The 24,829-nt window shown below is 42.9% G+C and overlaps 2 protein-coding genes across 7 annotated transcripts in view; one reads left to right on the forward strand and one right to left on the reverse strand.

The window, feature by feature from the left end:
• Positions 1-1,425, reverse strand: part of RPS9 (ribosomal protein S9) — a 32,679-nt gene extending 31,254 nt beyond the window's left edge. Inside the window, exons 1-2 of one of the 3 annotated variants that reach the window (XR_004540763.1) lie at positions 1,380-1,425; positions 571-681 (exon numbers count right to left, since the gene is read on the reverse strand). Coding sequence is in view for 2 of the 3 variants with exons in the window: in XM_033959958.1 (XP_033815849.1) it covers positions 571-667 (97 nt within the window). In the remaining variant the exon portion in view is untranslated. Of the gene's footprint in view, positions 1-570; positions 682-1,307; positions 1,331-1,379 lie in introns of those variants that run through there. The other 2 variants (XM_033959958.1, XM_033959959.1) reach the window with 2 other exon arrangements.
• Positions 1,426-1,457: 32 nt separating this feature from the next.
• On the forward strand, positions 1,458-23,462 carry MBOAT7 (membrane bound O-acyltransferase domain containing 7). 4 transcript variants are annotated; one of them, XM_033959954.1, is made up of 8 exons: positions 1,458-1,595; positions 10,964-11,049; positions 18,372-18,501; positions 18,604-18,730; positions 18,837-18,993; positions 19,083-19,443; positions 20,062-20,244; positions 22,023-23,462. In XM_033959954.1, the coding sequence occupies exons 2-8, from the start codon at positions 10,974-10,976 to the stop codon at positions 22,393-22,395; spliced, it is 1,407 nt and encodes a 468-aa protein (XP_033815845.1). In that variant the 5' UTR covers positions 1,458-1,595; positions 10,964-10,973; the 3' UTR covers positions 22,396-23,462. The 4 variants fall into 4 exon arrangements, with proteins under 4 accessions (XP_033815845.1, XP_033815843.1, XP_033815846.1 ...); XM_033959952.1 differs by having other exon boundaries at positions 1,526-1,659; XM_033959955.1 differs by lacking the exon at positions 1,458-1,595 and adding an exon at positions 2,241-2,281.
• Positions 23,463-24,829: the final 1,367 nt, after the last annotated feature.

The following is a 24,829-nucleotide window of genomic DNA, read 5'->3' on the forward strand; positions in this document are numbered from 1 at the left end:
TTGACTTCATTTACAGCACTTCACACAATTAGGTCCAGGGATGTATTATGCTTAATTTACCCTTTTGTGTTTTCAAGCTTACAACTCGCTTACAAAAACTTATGTTGAGTTGTATATTACTGAGGACCATATAACTGATGTTTTGATATTTAGTTGTCCACATGATCTTATACAATTATTAATCCCTTCTCAGTGGACCTCTCTGTGGTATGAAAAATAATTCTATTTGATCTTTGACAATTCTTTATTCTTTTTCATTTTTGGGTTCTTTATATTTTTGAAAGCATTTATTCCTACAAAGCTGTGGCATTTCCTTACTACAGCAAGCTTGCATGTTTACATGCACTGCCTCAGCTATACAGGACACACAACATGGACAACCTGGAAAGCAGACCCTTTTGCACCTCCTGCGAACATAATTTTAATGTAATCCACTGAGAACTTTTGTAAGATTTGGCGGAATATCAAATTTTAATAAACAAACATGAGGCTGACCACATTTGTAGTTGCATAAGATGAGAGGATGAAAACTGAAATAATGAATTGCATGCCAACCCTGGGAGGACTCACCAATCAGCTTCAGCTCTTGGTCCAGCCGAGACTTCTCAAAAGGTCGGCGTGGAGTGACATACGTCTTCCGGCACACCCAACTTCGTGCCACGGGCATACTGAGCTACTGGGCTGTGGAAAACGAGAAGGGTTTTAAGGGATCAGCCATACTCATGCTCAATAGCCCACCTACTCATAATACACAAGTTCTGTAAAAAGGGACATGTGGCTTCCTACTGTTGCTCCCATACCTCACAGATTAAAGATGGGCTGATCTGCATTAAATACCTAAAGGTTTCAATTACCTGTAATCTATAACACATCTTAAGTTTCCACTAGATCCTTGAGGTTATAGTTGGGTTTTGGTTACCCCTCTCTCAATCCTCTATTATTCGTTTTTTTGCTGCTGTTTACCAGTTGAGGATCATTGTTCTAAAAGGTGATCAAGTTGGGAACTATGTAAATTCTATGTATCTGTATTTTGATAAGTCACAATTATTATTAGATATGCCTTCAAGCCGCTCTGCGTAATACTAAGCTTAAACAGTGACATAACAAGTGCCTGCGAATCATCAGAACTACGAGTCCCAGCATGCCATGGGGACGCGCGATCTGCCTTACGTAGCGACGCAACTTGAAACGTGCACCTATTCCCTCCTCTCATTCCCCGCAGCCAAGCCGTCCTCTAACAGAGCGACACGCTCACGCGCTTATATCCCTGGCCCTACGTCACAAACCACCAACCACGGCTTGCGAACCTGTCGCTCCCCCACTTCCCTCTGTTCAGCACACGGAGCGCTTAATCCTCGAGTGCCAACTGAGCCCCTCACCTCTTCCGACCACGAGAGCAAAAGGAGGAAAAAGGGAAAAAACCACCACGACCGGGCTCTCTTATAGCCTTTCCAGGCCACGCCTCCGCCTCTTCCGCTACCAATCCGGAAGAACAAGGGAGAAGTCTCCGCCTAGTGAAGGATGACCCACTCTACATCTCGACCAATTAGCGCGGAGGCGGACACGTAGCACGGTCCAACCGTTACTCCGGCTTGGTAAGCTGGTCTGCTTCTGACGAAACTGAATTGCGGCGCTGTTGACTCTCTTCACTTGAATCTGGTAGTGTTTTATATTTTTTTTACGCAGATTAAACGCCCCCTGTCAAATAAGTCCTCCGCCGGCAAACTGCTTCTAAGAGCTAGTGTTGAAAAGCCGGTTTGTGACGTCACTTCCGTTTACAAGCTCCTTTTCCTAGCTGCCTCGTGATTGGTTCTTAGGGGTCCCGAGGCATGATGGGGAATGGGTCCTGATGCTCAAAACGCTAAACCAGTTCTAACCGGTTTAGCACCCAAGCCCTTTATCTACTGCTGAGATGCTGATCTTTAAGGCTCTAAAATTACCAGCTGCACCATATGTGCGGGAAAACCCGGACATGGCCTCTTTTTAGAAGACTGTCCGGGTGCCTGAACGGATTTCCAAAACTTTTCAGTTTGTCTAGGTTTTGAAAGCCCTGAGTTTACCCACATGTCCAGATGGCTTTTCAAAACCCAGCACTTTGTCCAGGTTTTGAAAAGCTGTTGAGATCGGGGCCGAGTTTGGGGTGCATCTGCTCATGTGATGCGGTGACATCACACACATTCATGCAATGTCATCATGTTGTGCATGCACAGATGCACTCTAGACTAGGCCCGAAGAGATGAGATTGGCATAGCCCAGTGGTCTCAAACTCGCGGCCCGCCAGGTACTATTTTGAGGCCCTCGGTTTGTTTATCATAATCATAAAAGTAAAATAAAACAGTTTCTTGATCATACGTCTCTTTAGCTATAAATTACAATATTATTATTAAGACTTAGCCAAAAGGAAAGATTTATAAACTATAAAGAGTTTTACCTCATGCAAAATTGTCATTTCTTTAATAAGACATTAACTATTTTTTTTCTGCGGCCCTCCAAGTACCTACAAATACAAAATGTGGCCCTGCAAAGGGTTTGAGTTTGAGACCACTGGCATAGCCATATGTCCTCTTTTTCCAGATGCAAAGCTATGATGTCACACACATGGTCGGTGGCCCAGACTCAGGGATGAATAGATGATTATTTATTTAAAGTTTTTTAAGCTATATATGGGTGATTGTAACAATGGTGAAACTAAAATAGATAGAATTGCTAGTCAATGCGATGAATGAGATGTTTTATAGTGCAAATTAACACAAAATGCGGCTCACTATTTGCAGTCATTCTCTTTTTTTTATTTTATTTAATTTCTGTCAGCTGAAAATCCAAGTTCAGAAAGATAAGATCCAAACGGTAACAAAACCTTGATTGCTTTGTTGCTCAAGCTAGGATAACTACTGCCATTAGTTTTCAAGGACCAATAACATTAAAAAATGATGCTTGTTTGGGCAGTTGTATCCTTACAGACACAGATGCTTATAACATTGACAGACTCTTGAGTACGCGATGTACATGTCATCTTTTCTAGTGTATACTTATGAAGAGCATTTTTTAAAAATAAAGTAAAATTCTGGAATCTCTTTGCGGCACACCATTCTGCCATGGCACACAGTTTGAGAGACCCTGCTATAGGCAGAGGTTTTATTAAGTAAGTTCTTTAAAGGAAGGTGCCATTTCACACAGCAGGCAGAAACTAGTATCTCTGTTATCACCAGACCATCACCAAGTGGCTCAAGCTTCCAGAGAGTTAAATTGCAAAGGGTAAAATAAGAAATTTGCTGTTTCTTTCATAGCACAGCAAGATAAATGTTTAGGGGCATGATTTGTCAAGCCAGGGTTCAGTTCCCAAGTTTGCACTGATGTTCCAAGACATTTCCGGTGTCTCAGGCACCCATATTGATGATAAGCTCTTGTTTTTCATAGGATACTTTTCTCTTGTTTTTCATCAGACACTTTTAATAGTGAAGTTAAGGCTACATGCAATGAGCTGATTCACTTTGTCTTGGTATGGAGCTCTATAATTGCTTTACCTATGTGAAATATGCCATTTTATATTGGAAGCTCAAGTCCAATGAAAGAAAAGGCAATTACATCAGACATACACATTATATAAAACAAATTTTTTCTCTAATGCTCAAACAGCAACCTCTGATTCTTTAGTGTCCCTCCAGACTGGCACAGACAGATGGGTTTATGCTCCTCTGCTAGCTGGTGAAGAGAACAAACTGAACTGTATGAGTAGTACTAGTAGGCTGTGCAGTTTGTTCTCAGCCTCCAGCAGGTGGAAGTGGTAAGCCTGTGCAGTCTTGTTTAGGCCTTGGGTAAAAATTTGGTAATTTCTCTATTGGAGGAGATAGGCAGTAGCCCCTTTGTGCCCGAATGGAAGTAGGATCCCGTGGGGGTCCTTTTTTCACCTCAGGGGTGCCACACTTGAGTGTCAAGTCTCTCCCCCCACCTCCCCATCCTTTTTGTCTTAGAGGATCATCTGCATGTAGGCAGTGGCTACAGTTTAGAAAGCCTGTTGGGGGTCTGCTCTTTTAAATTAACCCCACCCCCTCTTTTTGCAAAATTGCGGAAAAGGTTTTTAGCACTGGCCAGCACACTGAATGCTCTGCACTTCTCCAACAGTCATAGAATTCCTTTGAATGTCGCAACAGTGCACAGCATTCAGCATGCTGGACGCCACTGAAAACTTCTTTCACGCTTTTGTGTGTGTATGTGTGTGTGGGGGGGTAAATTTGTAAAAAAAAGTGCCGGTCTGAAGGGAGGTTTTTAATTTGTACTTTCCTTTTTTTAAAAAAAAAATTTATTTAGTAATTTTAATACATTTTAATACAATAATCTCAATGCAAGACACAATTAGCATTGAATATAATTTGTAATCTTAGAAAGCTGTTTTAAATTTTTTATTCATTTTTCATACTACAACAAGTGTAACACAGAAATTTAAACGATCTCATAAAATATACACTTGATTTTCTTTCATGTATCACTGTAAATACAATATATCATTCTAAATTCATGTACAATAATAACTAAAAATGTATGTATTACATAATATGTATAACAATTGTTACTAGAATTTAAAACACTCCCTTCCCTCCCCTCCCAATACAAATAACACTTATAATAAAAATATTGACAAATACATATATTTTATGGGATAAATAAAATAAAATAATACCCACCCACCTCCCCTCCTAACAAATAATTTATTATGGGAAAATGATATCATTCATTACAGAAATTATATATATGGCATACAGAATTCCACCAGAAGTTATAATTTAACCTATCATAATTTTTCCAATTATATGTAATTTGTTGTACTGCTATCCCAGTCAATATAAATAAAAGTTTGTTTTTGTTTGAAGAAATTTGACTCTTTGCTCTCATTGCTGTGCCGAATAAAATAGTATCATAAGTCAAGGCTACTGGATTATCCAACATCCTATTTATTTGCGGCCAAATTGATTTCCAAAATAATAATATGAATGGACAATAGAATAAAAGATGATCTAATGTCCCAGCCACAAAATGACAGTGCCAACATCTATTAGACTTAGAGCTATCTAATTTTTGTAAACAAACAGGGGTCCAAAAAGCTCTATGTAAAAGAAAAAACCATGTTTGTCTCATAGATGCTGAAACTGTACATCTTAACCTCCAAGACCAAAGTCGTGGCCATTGAGATGCAGTAATCTGGTGCTTAATAATCTCAATGCTCCAAATGTCTCTAAGACCATGTTTTGGTTTCTTATTTACAAATCCAGATATTAATTTATACCACATTGCGGCCTGATGACCCATCGAGTCCATCTGAAAACATAAGAATTCTAGGCTATGATAATTATTAAGACTTTTCCATTCAGGGAGCCCTGCCTGAATGGCCTGCTTCAATTGCAACCATCTAAAATATTGCAATTTATTTAACCCAAATTTATGTTGCAATTGTGAAAACTCAAGCAGTTTGCCATTATTTATTACATCTTCTAAAATACAGATTCCTGCCAACATCCAATGTTTCCAGATGATTTTAAAACCGCCAACCTTGATCTTAGGGTTTAGCCAAATAGTTTGAGTTAGAACATAAGCATTGCCTCTGCCGGGTCAAACCAGGGGTCCATCGTGCCCGGCAGTCCGCTCCCGCGGCGGCCCTCCAGGTCCATGACCTGAAAATGTTCCCTACCTAACCTAAAAAGTCCATACCCTATTTGCTCAGTGTCCTGTGAGGTAAACCTCTATCTGTACCCCGTTATTCCCTTCACTTCCAGGAAGTCATCCAGTCCCTTTTTGAACCCCAGAATTGTACTCTGGAGTTGTTGATTTATTTATTGGAATAGGAGTCAGACTACTTATATACCTTAAAGTTTTCCAGGTATCAACAAATATTTTATGTTCTTTGTATAACCTTGGCATTTGGATACTAACAACATGACCAAGACGCAAAGGAAACATGAGTCTCCATTCTAACCAAAACCAATCTGGTATATTATCAATGGGCTCTGGGAGGATCCAATACATACCTTGACGCAGAATATAGGCCTGATGATACCTATAAAAGTTTGGAAAATTTACCCCACCCTCCACAATTGGTCTTTGCAAAGACACTAAAGCAATTCTAGGAATTTTACCCAGTCAAATAAATTTTGTTAGAACCCTATTCAATTTTTTATAAAAAGACCCCTGAAAGAAAATTGGTATCATCCCCATTTGGTAACAAACTACAGGCAAAATCATCATTTTTACAGTTTGTACTCTCCCCCACCAAGATAAATGCAAATCTTAGAAAGCTAATAAAAAATAACACATCTTAACAATACTGCAGTTAAACAATCCCATTTCCTATCTCGCCCACCCACCCCCCACCCAGGAGACCTGGTTCCAAAACCATATGGTAGGGTCATTCTTCATAAAGCTTCTTTTTCCAGTTCAATATAAGTCTCCCATATGTTATTTAGGGCTCCTTTTATCAAGGTGCGCTACGGGGGATAGCGCATCGGACATTTCATCACGCGCTAACCCCTGCGGCATGCCCAAAAACTAACGCCTCGTCAATGGAGGTATTAGCAACTAGCGCGACAGGCGATTGAACGCGCGGTATTCCGCGCATTAACCGCCTACCGGACCTTGATAAAAGGAGCCCTTAATTTTGCCCATTGATTAGTTAAAAGGGCCAAAAGTCTATATTTTTCACACACTATTCCTAAACGTTCCCAAACGTCTCTCAAAGTAGGTACATTTAACATACACCAATGCAGAGCTAATGATAAATGCCAAGTCCAAAAGTTTAGATTGAGAAAGTGTTAAACTTTCGATTCTTACTCCCAACAATGCCCTTTCAGGATTCCGCTTAAGTGGAGTCTGAATTAATTTTTTATTTTTTTACTCAATTTTCTATACCATTCTCCCAGGGGAGCTCAGAACGGTTTACATGAATTTATTCAGGTACTCAAGCATTTTTCCCTATCTTTCCTGGTAGGCTCACAATCTATTTAATGTACCTGGGGCAATGGGGGGATTAAGTGGCTTGCCCAGGGTCACAAGGAGCAGCCTGAGTAAGCCTACACGTCCGGTAGTTTGTCTGGAACAGTATGGGATATAGTATTAGTTAGGCCTATTTTTAATAGTAACTCTCAAACAACCAGAAACTTCATTTATCCAGCATCAGTTAACTGAGAGTCTACTTGTTTCTCAAATACCGCTTTATCGGATTATGCAGTAAAATAAATGAGCAATGAGTAAGACAGGGTTCTCATTTGTGCTCCCATTTAGCTAGGGTCTTATGCTGTGCCATGATCTTGTCCTAAACCAAAGTTTTGTAATCCATTTATAGGCAGCTGGAATAGTTTCAGAGTTCCAGGTAATAGCCAGAGTGAGACATGCTGCTTTAAGACAATTTCGGATAAGACATTGCATATCAAGCACAGAATACACCGCGAAAAGAGGCTTAAATGTGCAGGGAAAAGCAACGCCATAGGCGTCAGCTTTCAACAAGTGCCCATAATACACCCGCTCAAGAAGCATGCTTTTGATTTCCCCCCAAACTACTATAATTTATGTGAATCTTGTAAAAAAAAAATTATGTCAAATTTTATCATGAAACTTTAAATGATACGGTAGGAGTATAGAATCTGTGTTGCCGGTATTCTTTATCACTAATTCAAATGGTTTACCAGCTTTAATTGATTCATCCAAAGCTCTAGTTTGTTCTTTTGTATATTATCTAATCTTGGTGTTGTCATAATTGGAAAAACTATGACAGGTTAAATTATAAAATGGAGCGTACATTTGCAACACAAAGAGGATATATAGATAAGTTTAAGAAGATTTGGGGACCATTAACAGACTTTTGCAATGAATGATTCAATTTTCCCATAATAAGATATTGGATAAGAGGGGGTGTGGGTGGGTTTATTTTATTCATATCATAATATAAACAATTCATCATTATATCTTGTCATATTGTATGCAATTTTCAAAGGAAGGGGAGGGGGTGGGTTTATAATTAGAGTAATAGTTGGTATACTTATTAAGTATGATATGCTTTTTCAATATTATAGTACAGTATTATATAATAATATGTTGTATTTACAATGATCTATGAAGGATTATCAAGTGTGTACTCAATGAAATTGTATAAATTTATGTGATACACTTGTTGTTATATGAAAAATGAATAAAAAACTAAAACAAAAAAAAAAAAAAAACTAATCTTGGTGTTATTCTTTCTTATAAATAAATAAGTGCTCAGTGTCTTATGTCCTGCATGAGAGCCACAGCGAGATAATTTTGGGACCATCATCGCACTTATGGGTCCCTTGTTATACATTGTATCTGATCTCAGAACAATAAACCATCCTGCCTGTGCTTATATATTTTCTCTTACATTAATCAACTAATAAATATTGCACTTATCTTGTTCGGCATGGATGATCAAAACTCGTGGCTCTGTAATCTTGTTTTTCCAATGTGATTTTGTAAATAGGATGTTGGAAAATCCGGTAGCCTTGACATATGATACGATTTTATTTGGTACTGCAATGAGAACTCGGAGTCAAATCTCGTCAAATAATAACAAACTTTTATTTATATTGACTGGAGTAGCAGTTCAACAAATAACATACAATTGGAAGAATTATGACAGATTAAATTACAATTTTTGGAGGAATTCAGTTTGCCATATATATAAGATAGAGCGTACATTTGCATCACAAAAAGGATATATTAATAAGTTTAAGAAGATTTGGGGACCATTGACAGATTTTTGCAATGATTGACATAATTTTTCCCATAATAAGATACTTGATAAAGGGGGGGTGGGTAGGTTTATTCTCTTTATCACAAAATATAAATAAATTATCATAATATTTGTTATATTGTATGCAACTATCAAAATAAGGGGAGGGAAAGAGATTATAATTGAATAATAGTTGATATAATTATTAAATATTATATGATGTCTAAAATTATAGTTAGGACTATATAATGATATGTTGTATTTACAGTAAGTTATGGAAATATCAAGTGTATACTTAATGCAATTGTATGAATTTTTATGATACACTTGTTGTTATATGAAAAAAGAAAGAAAAAAAATATATATATGCAATAGTGCAAATATGCAAACTGGTGAACTTTCTCTGCTCCACAACTCAGTCCTGAGTTTCGCCGCAATGGCTTCTTCAGGAGTATTTACTTGAAAGTTTTGTTCAGTCTCAAACTGACAAAAGCCGCCAGCTTTTCTCTTCATCTAACCGTTTAAAGGGACCCATAAGTGCGATGATGGTCCCGAAATGATCTCGCTGTGGCTCTCATGCAGGAGATAAGACATTGAGCACTTATTTATTTATAAGAACGAACAACACCAAGATTAGAGAATATACAAAAGAACAAACTAGAGCTTTGGATGAATCAATTAAAGAAGCTGGTAAACCATTTGAATTAGAAATTTTATCATGAGCCACAGCCAGAAACACATGCCTGAGATGGCGATTTTCACAGTACCGGCACTGCCAGAGCAGTCAGTCATTTTTGGTCGCCAAAAGCTTGTGCCACGCTGGGGGAATCACACGACGATGTTAGAGAATCGCTTGGAGTGCCCCTTTAAATATTGATGAGCCCATTTTACTACCATTTTAATATTAATGACTTCATTGTACTACATTTGCATGGCAGAGTCGGAGACTACTAGAAAGCTCGGAAAAGACCGCAGCGAGCCGTTTTGATAATCGTCCGCTAAAATACATGCACACTTAACCGGCCGGAACAGGTTTAGCAACCATTGTTAAGGGCACAGTAAGTTTTGAGAATCTTCTCTGAGTGTCCATTTTGCTGTGATCCCATCCTCTTGTTAGCTAGATTCATTGTTAACCATGCACACAAGTTTAGCAGACCCAGAGCTACAGTTTTCCCCTTTCCTTTGTTACTTGGGTAAAGAAAAAATGGTTCTGCTGTGAAATCAGATCTGTAGGATGTTCTGGGATAAAACCAGGGCTGGAGTAACTGCCCTGGAGCCAGACTGTGCAAGGCAGAGGGAGAGGGGCACTTTGGGGAAGGCTGCCTCCTGAACTGATCTCCTTTCTGCCCAATGAGAATGCAGCAGTACCAGATACGTGTCTAATCCCTCACTGGGGGCGGAGAGACAGCCAAGGCATTGTGACATGCGGAAGTGATTCTGACTGCTAGTTGCAGCCCTCAGAGGGGAAACAGCAGTCCTCGTGCAATCAAATTAAACAAACCTGAATACAAACGAAAAGGCCCCAGCCAACTTGAATTCCTGGTTTACAAAGACAAGGTAGGCTGGAGCCATTTGGTCTGATTCACTATTTCCTTTGCTTTAAGATCAGCTGGATCCCTTCGTTCTTCCATGTGCTGATCTGCTTTTCCCTCGGCCAGGAACAGCAGCCTTTCCAGTGGCTTTGGGATGCCCCCCTGCATGGCACATTGGCCCCCAGATCAGTCCTATCAAGTTCTCACCAATTCCTGACATTCTGGCTTAGATCTACTTGGGGGGGGGGGGAAGTAATTCAAGGCCCATGGCATTTTGGGACTTGTAGTTCTTCCTTCTAAATGAGATTAGGAGACCCAGAATACACCTGTAAAGAGAGATTCAAAATCCAAAGCTACCCAGGTTAAAATGTTGCCCCTCCTCTCCATCAGAGAAGCAGAACATTAAATAATAGTTTTTGGTAAGGTAAAGAAACTAAATAGAGATTATAATCTGAGTGGTAGATAGATACCCTTTGATCAAGGAGATTCAGCATTTGCACCAGAGCCCGTTTTCCATCAGTGGATGTTGCGGATGGGCAGACTGGATGGGCCATTTGGCCTTTATCTGCCATCATATCTCTGTGTTTTCTACAGACATGCCCTCATTCTTTGGGCCCACAGCATCTGCTGATGGTACCGTAGAAATGTGAGCTGGGATTGTCTCAACGCCCTGATCCTTCTGCTTTTCTCTCTGCAGCAGCGCTAGAATGACTCCCGATGAGCTGACGTACCTGGCGATCCTGATATTCTCCATACCCATCGGGTTTGTCTTCAAGAGCAAAGGTGAGTGCTCTGTGTAGGGTTAGCATATGGCTCCAGAAAAAGGACGGATTGAGACATCTGGGTTTTACTTCTACTGAAAGCAATGGAAGTAAAACTCGGATGTCTCAATCCATCATCCTTTTTCTGGAGCCATATGCTAACCCTAGCTGTGTGTAGATGACAGTGCCGCTCGCTCCCTGTCCAGGTCTGCACGTGGTCTGACTACGACACCTGGATGCAACGTGTTAGCACAAGGTGGGCAACCTTTGTCTTGCTGCAAGCCAAGAGATGGAGGCACTCGTATTCACTGAACCATGTACATAATTAAGCAATGACAACGTGCACCAGAGGTTTTACCATGGGTGGGTCTAGAAGTGAATTTTATAATTGAAGCTCTGTATATTGGATCCGTTGCTTTATGGGTCTGTATTGTGTGGAGCATTAGCACCGGGACAGAGCAAATTCCAAAAAGGAACAGGGAAGCAAAAGTAGTAACACCCTGAATAAATGCAAAATATTAAAATGTCACATCCAGCCTTTAAAATAAATGCTAAAAGTTCGGTTTAAATAATGGTCCACATATAAATGGCCCACCTTATAAGAGATCCCAGACACACGGGGAGAGTCTGACATATATTCAGCACTGCTCTTCTTAACGGGTGCTAGAAAAGATGTGTAAATATTTAGCACAATGGGGCGCTGAGGCCATTCTTTCTCTTTCTTTCTTTGTTTCCTGCTCCCCCTGTCCAGCAGTAGCCCTTCTCCCTTCCTTTTACCTCCACCCCTGTCCAGCATTACCCCTTCCCTGTTTCCCCGTCCAGCAGCACTCCTTCCCTGCTCCCCCTGTCCAGCAGTAGCCCTTCTCCCTTCCTTTTACCTCCTCCCCTGTCCAGCATTACCCCTTCCCTGTTTCCCCGTCCAGCAGCACCCCTTCCCTGCTCCCCCTGTCCAGCAGTAGCCCTTCTCCCTTCCTTTTACCTCCCCACTGTGCAATAGCAGCATTTCTCTCCCCCCCCTTCCCTGGTCTTCCTTCTCCCTCTTTCCCCAAAAGGGTGCTGCAGCAGCATTCCTTCGCGTGGTTTCACACAGCCATCGGCAGCATTTTTCATTCTCTCTTCCCCCCCCCTCTCCTGGGTCTCACAGAGCCGTCGTGGAAAAAGAAAATAAAATGCTTCTTGGCTTCAGAAAAGTCCAGTGTGGTCTCCAGACTCATGAAACATCTGGTAAAGAGAGAGAAGCACCTACTGATCTTGATGATTGGGTGCCAATACAGGAAACTAAAACTATCTTCAAAACCTCCTTATCTGCGCATGATGATTCTGCACATGAAACAGAAAATAGTTTTACATTTAAGAAAAAAAGCAGTATGTTACTCCCTGGACCTGTTGCTGTTCCTGATACTCTAAACAATGAAAACAGCTGTACTCTTGCTAAATTGAAAGATAATTACATCCAAACTGAAGCTAAAGGCAATAGGAAATCAAAGCTTACTAGAAAAAGACGTCTACCTGCTTTCATAACTCGCTGCTCCTGCTTGCTTCAGTCCTTCGTCGCTGCCGGGTCCCATCTACTTTCTGTTTCCGCGAAGGCAGGACCTGGCAGCGAGGAAGGCCCGAAGCAAACAGGAATGGCGAGTTGAAGCCTCCCTCCATGCCCTATCTCCCACCAATGCCGCCCTAGCCAGGAAGCGACTTCGGCCATGCTCCAGGGCTCTAACACTGTGCTTGCCGGCTTCGCTTCTCTTCCCTCCCCCCTCGTGACTTAACTTCCAGTTTTGGAGGAACAGAGTCGTGAAGCCGGCAAGCACAACATAGTCAGAAGTCAGCCAGCATTGGAGATCAGGAAATCAGCTGAGGCAGGCACTGCACATGTGCAGGCACAGTACCATGGACCCACCAAGTTTGAAGTGCGCATGTGCCTTAAGGGTATTATTATAGCAGATTGTTAACCACACATACATACATATACAGTATATATAATTGCACTGTATATACACACACACATACTCACTGATAGTCGGCAATGTTTAACCTCTTCATATAACTGCTACTAATTATTATTTCTATAGCGCAGGGGTACCCACACTTTTTGGCTTGCGAGCTACTTTTAAAATGACCAAGTCAAAATGATCTACCAACAATAAAATTAAAAAAAAACCCACAAAGCACACTGTACGCAGAGAAAATGTTAATTATCATTTATATTTTTTGGGGGGGGGTTCAAAGAGATCAATGTCACCTCAGTAACAACTATACAAAAATAGACAAATATACCCCCTCCCCTTTAACTAAACCGCAATAGCGGTTTTTAATTCAGGGAGCTGTGCTGAATGCCCCGCACTGCTCTCGACGCTCATAGGCTCCTTGCGCTAAAATCCACTACTGCGGTTCAGTAATAGGAGGCCATAGTGCAAAATATAGACAACAGATATAAATTCTCAAAACAGACACATTTTGATCACTAAATTGAAAATAAAATCATTTTTCCTACCTTTGTTGTCTGGTGATTTCATGAGTCTCTGGTTGCATTTTCTTCTTCTGACTGTCCATCCAATATTTTTCCCCTTCTTTCTGCCTCCTGCATGCTTCGTCTCCTCCAAACCTCATTCCATTCCCCAACCAACATCTCTGTCTTTCCATGAGTCCAACTTTTTCTTCCTCTCTCCCTGCCTTTCCCCCTCTTTCTTTCTTTCTGTCTGTCTCCCTGCCCCTTTCTTACTTTCTTTCTCTCTCTGTCTTTCTTTCTGCCTCCCTATCTTTTCTGTCTCCCTGTCTGTCTCCCTGTTCTGCCTTCTTGTCTTTCTTTAAAAAAAAAAAAAAAATTTTCTTTATTCATTTTTTCATCTTACAGTAAGTGTGTCAAAAAATAACAGTTGAACTTATACAATATCACTTGAATATCTATCATTATCAATTTCATTAGTAAAAATAAAACCCTTCTTCCTAACCCTGTTATTATTACACATGTGATTACATATATAATATTTCCTATTAATCCAACTCATCAATATATAATTAAAGTCCCTCTCACCAACCCTCCCTCCCTGTACAATTATACCAATTAGGGAAAATGATATTTTACTCCTTACAATATTCTATTAATGGTCTCCAAACCTCCTGAAATTTATTAAAATTTCCTTTCTGCAAGGCTAACATTCTTTCCATCTTATATATATATATGACACAGTGAATTCCACCAAAAACTGTAACTTAATCTATTCCAGTTTTTCCAATTAAATGTAATCAGCTGAATGGCGACTCCTGTCCTGTCTTTCTGTCTCCATGTCTTTTCTGTCTCCCTGTCTTTCTTTCTCCCCTAGCCACTGCCGGGGATAGAAACATAGAAAAATGATGGCAGAAAAGGGCCATAGCCCATCAAGTCTGCCCACACTAAAGATCCCCTTCCCTAAATTTATCCTCCCAGATATCCTATATCTCATCAAGTCTGCCTATTCTGATGACCCTCCCCCCACTTTTACCCTCTTAGAGATCCCACATGCGCATCCCATTTATTCTTAAAATCTGGCACGTTGCTGGCCTTGACCACCTGCACAGGAAGTCTATTCCAATGATCAATCACTCTTTCGGTGAAGAAATACTTCCTGATGTCGCCATGAAATTTCCCGCCCCTGATTTTTAGCGGATGCCCTCTTGTGGCCGAGGGTCCTTTAAGAAAGAAAATATCATCTTCCTCCTCGATACGACCGGTGATATATTTAAACGTCTCAATCATGTCTCCCCTCTCCCTACGTTCTTCGAGAGAGTACAGCTGCAATTTATTCAGCCTCTCCTCTTATGAGAGATCCTTGAGCCCTGAGACCATCCTAGTGGCCATACGCTGAACCGACTCAACTCTCAGTACATCTTTACGGTAGTGTGACCTCCAGAATTGCACACAGTATTCCAGATGAGGTCTCACAATGGATCTGTACAATGGCATTATGACCTCGGGCTTCCGGCTGATGAAACTTCTATGGATACATCCCAACATTTGTCTAGCCTTGGATGAAGCCTTCTCCACTTGATTGGCAGCTTTCAGGTCTTCACTAATGATTACTCCTAAATCGCACTCTGCTGCGGTCCTAGCTAAGGTTTCACCATTAAAGGTGTAATTTCTGCACGGATTTTTGCTGCCAAGGTGCATGACCTTACATTTTTTAGCGTTGAAGCTAAGTTGCCAAGTCGAGCACCAACGTTCCAACAAGAGTCTGTGTCATACCGTCGGGCAAATTGCTATTACCTACTATGTTACACAGTTTGGTGTCATCGTCGAATAATGTTATTTTACCTTGAAGCCCCTGAGTCAGGTCTCCTACGAATATGTTGAAAAGGATCGGGCCTAAGACCGAGCCCTGCGGCACTCCACTGGCTACCTCTGACGTTTTGGAGAGGGTGCCGTTAACCACCACCCTCTGAAATCTACCACTTAGCCAATCATTGACCCTTGTAGTTAGTGTTTCTCCTAATCCCATCGATTTCATCTTGCTTAATAACCTACGGTGTGAACGCTATCAAAAGCTTTACTGTGAACAGGCCCCAAGCCCCAGCTTTACTGGGAACAGGCCCCAAGCCACCGCCAACTTCTGGACCCCCTAAGCCACTGCAGACGTTGAGTTCTTCATTTTCCGATGCTGCAACAGGCCAGCAGCCTTCTCCCTAATGTAAATTCAAACGTTGGAGAGGAAGTTCCGGGCCAGCCAGGAAGCGATTAGCTGGCCCGGAACTTCCTCTCCGGTGTCAGAATTGACGTCGGGGAGAACGCTTCTGCAGGGAGAGCTTGGGGCGGCGGTGGGAGACATCACGGAGAAGAAGGCTGATTGGCCCGGTAGATTGTGAAGGCAACACGAGTCTATCACGGAGCCCGGGCACCCCTGCTATGGGCACCCCCTGCTATAGCGCTACCAGACATATGCAGCGCTGTACAGTCACAAAGAAGATAGTCTCTGCTTGAAAGAGCTTGCAATCTAAACAGACAAGACAGACAACAGGATGCCATGGATACAGTTAAGGGGAATGGTTAATTGCTGACTAGGTTGGTAGGCAGTGGGGAATGGGGTTAAGGATTGAAGGCTATATCAGAAAGGTGGGTTTTCAGTCTCATTTTAAAGAAGGGAAGGGGCAACCTCCAATTTATTCCAGGTATAGGGGGCAGCTAGATGAAAAGAACGAAGTCTGGAATTGGCAGTGGAGGAGAAGAGTAAAGCTAAGAGCAGCTTATCTGAGGAACGGAGTTCTCTGGGAGGTGTATAAAGGAGAGAGAAGAGAGGCAAGTCACTTAATCCCCATTTGCCCCAGGTACATTAGGTAGAGTGAGCCCACCGGGACAGATAGGGAAAAATACTTAAGTACCTGAATGTAAACCACTTAGGCTATAAGTGGTATAGAAATACTAACAATAAATAAATTATTAACTAGGTGGATTTAGGAAAGTTATCATTTATCTCTGGGTGTGGAATCTTCTCTTTGGGATCTGGCAAATATTTGTGGCCTGCGGGCGGAAAGGACTTTTGATCTGACCCAGTACAGTACACTTATAGAGTGAGGCAGAAAGGGAAGAGATGGCTTATGTCCTTTATAGAGAAGGGGAGAGGTAGGTTATACTCTTGATAAAGAGAGGCAGAAGGGAAAAGGTTGGTTTGAAATGATCAGCATTTCTTAGAAGAGATTCATGCTTCTCTTTATTTTCATCAGTTTAAATGTTTTCTTAAGTGGAAGAAATGGGTTAAATTGAGAGATTCTGGGGCTCATACTCAAAGATGGCTTATCTCCCCTGCCGGCGATCCTCACCCCGAAGTGCCGCGGTTCGGGGGGAGGGGCCATCTCTCCTGCAGCGATCAACCCTCCCCGCGACTTGATCTGGGCAGGAGAGAGCCCAAGCCCTCTTGCCTGGCGATAGCCCCCTCCCCCTTTACAAGATCGGGCAGGAGGGAGCTCAACCCCTCCTGCCTGGTGATAGCCCCCCCTTTACAAGATCGGGCAGGAGGGAGCTCAACCCTTCCTGCCCGGCGGCACCCTCCCCCCATAAGATCGGGCAGGAGGGAACCCAACTCCTCCAGCCCAGGTGACTCCCCCTATCCCCCACCTCACTAAGATCCGGGCAGGAGGGATCCCAGGCCCTCCTGCCCCGATGCAGCCCCTCCACGACTGCCCCCCCAAACCCCCGATCGGCCCGCTGAAAACCTCCCGCGACCTGCAAGACGACCCCACGACACCCCCCAACCCAGACACACCCCCCCCCCCCCCGTACCTGAAAAAAGTTGGCCGGACACCAGGAAGTATTTCTTTACAGAAAGGGTGGTGGATCACTGGAACAAACTACCGGTGCAGGTGATCGAGGCCACTAGTGTGCTCGACTTTAAGAATAAATGGGACATCCAGTGGGATCTCTACGTGGGTCGAGCAGCACTCTGACTTAATGGGGTGGGACAGTGGAGTGGGCAGACTTGATGGGCTATAGCCCTTTTCTGCCGTCATCTTTCTATGTTTCTATGACAGACGGATCCCAAGCCCATCCGTCCAGCAGGCCCGCCATCCTCAGAATGGCGGGCTTTAGGGCCTGATTGGCCCAGGCACCTCAAACCCCGCCCACAAGTGGGGCCTGATGCGCCTGGGCCAACCAGTAGCCTTAGGCCCCTCCTGTACACATAAAAGTCATGGCATTCGTATCTACATGTTTAAGGTTGGCCTTTGTTTTCAACAATGCCGCACCTACCAAACGTAAGGATCTTTGTAGTTGGTAACGAGACATCATGTTCTTAAAAATTTCAGGCATTGTACCATATAGAAACTGATGACATAACATGATTGCTTTGTACTGAATTTGAAACACAACTGGCAGCCAATTCACACGTCTTGTTACCTTTGCAATTCAGTTTGACAACATGCTGGCTTTGAGGTCACACTTCAGGGTTAAGGATGTTCTGATTTTCTGATTGTGGGTTTATCCTGATTAAACAAGATGTACTATACTCCATTAATGTGGGGTACAATTTGATTTTTAGTTATTCTTCTTTGTCTTGCTTTTTTAAGACTTCCTTACAGTTGAATACTTTGACAAATCTGTTTACATCATGCATTTCTAGGACAAAGATTAGAGTGTTTGAAAGCTGGCTGGCCATTTTTCATTGCTGATACCTCTGTGACAATATCTGGAGCTTGTCCCTAGACTGAAAGGGGGAACATTTTAGCAAATAAAAATAAATGGGAATAGAGAGGAATAATTATGCGATGCGATTTAGATTTGATCTTGAAGTGTAATTCACTACAGGTAGGATCTGGAAAAGGCTTTTTCTGCTTGTAGGTGCTAAGGCGTGTTTGGTTTTTTTATTTTTTTTATTTCTCTAGGCCCTAGTGTGAAACAGCTGGGAGGGGCAGCCCTGGGGGTCCTGCTCATCTTGCTGACCTGCCACATTCACAGCCTGCACTCGCTTATTACCATCCTCGGCACCTGGCTGATTCTGAAACTTACGCCCAGGTAAGGACCACTGCTCATCTTTGACAGAGACCAAGCTAGCTGGAAGCCATTGATTGCCCTGTTGAGTACTGATCAGTCTCATCCTGGTGTCTTTTCTCACAGATCATGCCACTTCCTGGTTCTCAGCTGGACGTTCATCTATCTCCTCTTCTTCCGCACCGTCACGTATTTCAGGTTGCCACCCCCCACCCCATTCGCCAATGCTGTCCAGCTCCTTTTGACTCTCAAGGTAAGTGACTCTCCCCTCTCTTCAGGCAAGAGCATCTCCATATTTGGACTGTTTCTGACCATCTCGTCATCTGACTGATGTTTCCTGCTCTCCTCTCCTGCTGCAGATGGTGAGTTTGGCCAATGAGGTGCAGGAATACTACAGTGCAAAAAGGCAAGATATGTCGTCATTCCGAAAACCTGCTGCAATCGGTGTCATCCCTCGCATCCCCAACCTCGTGGAAACCTTGTGCTACAGCTACTGCTACATGGGGCTCATGACAGGTAAAACTGTGAAATTCCTTCAAATGGTGCGGGTAATAGATGTGTCTGTGCTTCTTATGTGAAAATACGTTGTTGGTTCTCTTCCACAGGTCCCTTTTATCGCTACAAGACATACCATGATTGGCTGCAGCAGCCGGATTCTCTCTACATCCCCAGCTGGCGGCCCCTGCTCCTCCGACTACGGCCCGCACCCGTCTTTGGCCTCCTCTTCTTCCTGGTGTCCTACCTCTTCCCACTGGCATATGTGCAGACGGACGAGTTCTATGAGCGCCCTTTTCTCTATCGCCTCTTCTACATGGCGCCCACCTTCTTTGTTTTCCGCATGCGTTTCTACGTGGCCTGGATATTTGCTGAGTGCGGCTGCATCGCTGCGGCCTTCGGTGCTTACCCTGCTGCGGCCAAGTCACGCCCCGGTGGCGGGCCGACTGTGGATTACACGTCTGCTGGGAGGTGAGAAACCTCAGTGTCTCTTCCATCCTTGATCACTGGTGAGGCACGTCCTCAAATAAGACAGACAAAAACACACCAGCACTTTCTCTACTACCCATGTGTGACGCTGTTGTAAAAATCTTTTCTCTCCTGTCTTTGTTTCTTTCCTCTCTGATTCTGTCTCTTTTGCATAAGACAATCCTGCTTCCCGACAATGGCTGATCTTGGTCACTGCTTTGTACCCAACTGATCCTGATACGGTGGCCAGTAGTGGGTTGGCAGTGAGTTAGATGAGTGGGCTAGGAGGTAGAGGGCTGGTTTGGAGGTCCTGGGTTTGAGGTCCATAAATGAGGATCCCATATCCAGGAGTCTCTAGTGTGAAGATCCCAGGTCTTGGGATATTTTTGCATTTTTTTTAACAATTCCATATATTTCAGTGAAGTAACTGGAAATTAGCAAGTTAGAACCTAATTTCTCCTTAATGATGCTGATATCAAGTGATTAAAATAACGGGAAACTACATCCATCCAGCTCTGCTTCTCCATCTTTTCTGTCTCTCTCCCTGCCACCTTCCCTGAGACGTTTTGAAGTTAGCCGGCTGCTGAAGCTCCCTCCTTGGTTGTTTGTCCCCTGTCCCAGGTCCCCTGAGGGCGAAAGGCTGGCGATAGACTATGACTATGAGACGGTAAAGAACATCGACTGCTACGGCACCGATTTCTGCGTGAAGGTGAAGGATGGCATGCGCTACTGGAATATGACTGTTCAGTGGTGGTTGGCCCAGTACATCTACAAGAACGCCCCACTCCGGTCTTTCATCTTCAGGTGAGGAGCTGAGAGAGGGGAAACCTCTAGGGCAGTGATTCGTAACCTTCTTTTAAGTCACGGACCCCTTTAAGAATCTGATGCAAGCGAGGTACCCCCTTCCCCAGAAATAGTCACATGAGCACAACTTTGCATGCAGTGAATATAATGGACTTTATTTATCGAGATTTGATTCTCATACATATGACATACACAAACAGCCTCTTTTACAAAGCCACGCAGCAACAGCCCCGAAGCCCTTTAAATTTCTATGGGCTTACATGGGTTACATGGTCATATTTCCCTGTTTTTGTTATTAATTTGATTGCAGTATTTTGGTTTATAATTCTTTATTCATTTTCATATGTTACAACAAGTGTATCAAATAAACTCATATAAAACTTAAAGATACACACTTGATATACTCACATATAACATTAAAATTTTTTTTTTTTAAATTCTTTATTCATTTTAAAAATCTTTCATCAAGTGTACAATATTCATAATCAATACAATGAAACAAGGCACTTGCATATCTTACATTATAATCTAAACATATAAATGTAACCCTCCCCCCACCCTCCCTCAAAACCCTTCATTCATGTAACGAAACCTATCTTTGTATCCCTCCCCCCTCCTATTATTATATGATGTCTGACTAATAGGAAAATGACATTTAATCATGACAAAAAGACGCTAATGGCTCCCATATTTTAATAAAATGATTATAATTTCCATTTTGTGTCGCTATTGATCTTTCCATTCTATATATGTGGCATAATGAATTCCACCAAAAATTAAAGTTTAACATTAAATTTAACATTTCGTTAGAAAATTAGTATTCTATAATGTTAAAATATTATGAAGAAATCTGAATTTGTATCATTCTTATTGAATATAATAATCCCCCATCCCTCCCTCCCTCCCAATTCAATAATACATACATAAAATCATTTTTATTGTGAATTCATTCAAATATTGATATATTATTGATTGCAGTATTTTGAATTATCTGAAGACGTCTCAATTCTTTCTGAGTTATTCCTGTAAATAGGCTGCATATGCATCAAGTTGGGATAAAACTTGTACTGGAAAACTTGCACTGTGAGGATAACTATGGTAAATTGTAACCGGTAAACTGTATACTATGTATGTTTAATCTGTAACCCGTTCTGAGCTCTTTGGGGACAACGGGATAGAAAAAGAATTAAATAAATAGAGAGAGGCTGAAAGATACAGGAAGGGAAATCTCCTGAGAATACACACAGTGGGGCTGGGACAGTGCAAGGCAGGATGTGCCTAGAGAGAGAGGGGCTGAGAGATACAGAAATAAACATAACTTTATTCTTCTATACCGCCACAATCAAATGAATTCTAGGCGGTTTACACAAAAGAGAAACTGGACAATTAGCGAAATACAAAATATTAATGGAGTAAATACAACATGTTAGCTAAAAAAAAAGACAGTCAAATTTTAAAGTTATGAATAAAACTTTGAATTAGGAGATCAATTTATTAAATAGTATAGTCTTGATTTCTTTTTGAAATATGCCGTAAGACAGCATGGCTCCTCCAATGTAATTAGAAATGGAAATCTCCAGGGAATACACACAGAGGAACCAGGACAGTGCAGGGCAGGATGGGACCCTTCTAACGTCCCTAGAGAGAGAGAGAGGGGCTGAGAGATACAGAAATGAAAATCGCCAGGGAATACAGCGGGGCTGGGACAGAATGGGATTCTGTGTAGTTGAGCCTCTTTTTGAGATCCTCTCTTTAATCTGTTTTTGTCTCTTGTGCAGGAGCACCTGGACAATGCTGATCAGTGCTTACTGGCATGGAATTCACCCCGGTTACTACCTGAGTTTCCTGACCATCCCACTGTGTCTGGCAGCAGAGGGTGCCATGGAGGTGGGGCTGCGCCACCACCTCTCCAGCTCCGGGCAGCTGGTCTTTGACTGGGTGCAGTGGTTCCTGAAAATGCGTGCCTATGACTATATGTGCATGGGGTTTGTGCTGCTGACTTTCTCGGACACGGTGCGCTACTGGGGCTCCATTTATTACTGCATCCATATGCTGGCACTGGGACTGATGCTGGTTGGGCATGCCCTGGCATCCGGCGTCACTCGCAGCCCTGCCAAGGCCAGGGAGCAAGTGGCCACAGCCTCCCCATGAAAAACAGCTTGAAGACTGAATGAGGGGATGGGGGGAGGGTGTTTCACATCAGGGAAAAAGAGGTTTGACTCTCCCCCTGCCCCCCCCTCCCCGGGGTAAAAGAGCTCTACAGTCTTCCAATTGACTCTTTTATGTTCCCTCAAACTTTCCTGCTGTCTGGTATGTATCCACAGTGGATGTGACACAGTTGCTGGGCTCCTGAGGTGGCCTGACCAGTCACTTATGTCACGCTGAAAACAGCAGGCCTCCCCTTCGTCTTCAGTATTGTGTATGTCTTTATGTGCGGTCTCTTTTGAGTTTCAATGGATGCTTCTTATATCGAAGTATGGCTCCTTGGGTTATGCCGTCATGTCCACTGCGAATGACTTGATCTGATCTGAGCACTGAGAAGCACTTTCCATCCAATTATCAGTGCCCTTTACCCCTCCCCACCTACCATGAGATGCCAGGGCTGAGTTTGTTTCTGCCACTTCTCCCTAAATGCACGACAAACTCTCTGCCCTCATTCCCAGGACTCAGTCTGAGAACTGAGCAGCAAGTCCAAGCTCTTTTGGAAGGGAGGGAGGGAAGGCAGGCGTGGGTTTCGGTGACCTTAATTTCAGGATGTTAAGCTTTGAACTGCAGGCATGACGCTCCAAGCAGAGGAACGGGTGACTGCCTGCATGACACGCTGCTTTGGGTGGACTTTGGCAGGGGTAGCAGAAAAGTGGATGTGTGCACAGGAGTTGTGGAAATACCTGGCATTCATAAGTTTTCAGTAGCTGTAGCCTCCCCGCTGCTCCTGGGAGTCCTGTGGTTTTGTTCTGCAGCAGGAGATGATGCTACCCAGCTTAGGCAGCGAGATTAAGATGATCTCCGGCAATGCTGTTTCATCCAAAGCAGGGTCTATTAACTTTGAATGCTAATGCTCTGGGCCTGGGGTCTTAGTTTGTAGGGGACCGAGAGAGGAGAATGGGAAACTGAGCCTAAAGCGGCCTGTGGCACGCTACGTGCTCTTGTCCAGGGGCTGAGATGCCGTTTCTTTATTTAAACACCTTATTTTTTAATAAAGTGAGAAAGAAAACCCACTGGATGTGTGATTGATAGAGTGTCAGCACATGCGAGTGGCTGGAAACCAGGCCCAGTTCTGATCCCATCCTCCACTGGGACTTGTCTTTACGTCCCCAAACTAAAATTCTGCACTTTCTACAATTTGGAAGGATAATGTTGATCACAACACTCTTAAAACATCTGCAATGCAATAACCCCCTCCTTTACAAACCCACTAGCGTTGTTAGCGCCAGCCGCCACGGTAACAACTCCGATGCTTATAGGAATTCTGTGATTGTCAGAGGTGTTACCGCAGGAGCCAGTGCTAAAAACACTAGCATGGCTTTGTAAAGGAGGGGGTAAATAAAATATAATTTACCTTACAAAACAGCTAATAAACCTTCCTGTTAACACCACCAACATGACTAAGTTTTAAAATGAAATGGCAGTATAATCAGGGGAGCAGATATTTGTCAGAGAGAGGAAAAATGCCTCCAGTGGAGAACCTTCTGTCTTTCTCCTCTGGCTCTCTTCCCTCACCTGTTCCCTCCCTGTTTCTTAGTTTTGCCTCATCCTTCTCTAAACTGCTTAGATTATTTTTGTTTAACAATTTGCAGTATATAAAGTTTGTTTCCCATCTCGTTCTACTCTTCTCAAGGGGGTAAACAGCCAGGTGGATAAAGGGGAATCCATTGACATCATTTACCTTGACTTCCAAAAAGCCTTCGACAAGGTACCGCACAAACGACTGCTTAAAAAGCTGTGGAAACACGGGGTGCAAGGGGAGGTCCACCGATGGATCAAAAACTGGCTGGCAGGCAGGAAACAGAGGGTTGGAGTAAAGGGCCATTACTCAGACTGGCAATGGGTCACGAGCGGAGTTCCGTAGGGGTCGGTGCTGGGACCACTCCTGTTCAATATATTTATTAATGACCTGGAGGCGGGAACAAAATGTGAGGTTATTAAATTTGCGGATGACACCAAACTCTACCGCAGGGTTGAAACCAAGGAAGACTGCAAAGATCTGCAAAGGGACCTAACGACACTAGAAGAATGGGCCAAAAAGTGGCAAATGAGCTTTAACGTAGGGAAATGCAAGGTCATGCATGTAGGGAATAAGAACCCGATGTTCAGCTACAAAATGGGGGGATCACTGCTAGGGGTAAGTAACCTTGAAAGAGACCTGGGAGTGATGGTAGACACAACCTTGAAGGCATCGGCACAGTGCGCCACAGCCTCAAGAAAAGCAAACAAAATGTTGGGTATCATTAAGAAAGGTATCACAACCAGGACGAAGGAGGTCAACCTGCCACTGTATCGTGCAATGGTTCGCCCGCATCTGGAGTACTGTGTCCAGTACTGATCGCCGTACCTCAAGAAGGACATGGCGGTACTTTAGGGAGTC

This window comes from Geotrypetes seraphini, chromosome 10 (assembly GCF_902459505.1).
Source record: "Geotrypetes seraphini chromosome 10, aGeoSer1.1, whole genome shotgun sequence".
In the NCBI taxonomy this organism is placed as follows: domain Eukaryota; kingdom Metazoa; phylum Chordata; class Amphibia; order Gymnophiona; family Dermophiidae; genus Geotrypetes; species Geotrypetes seraphini.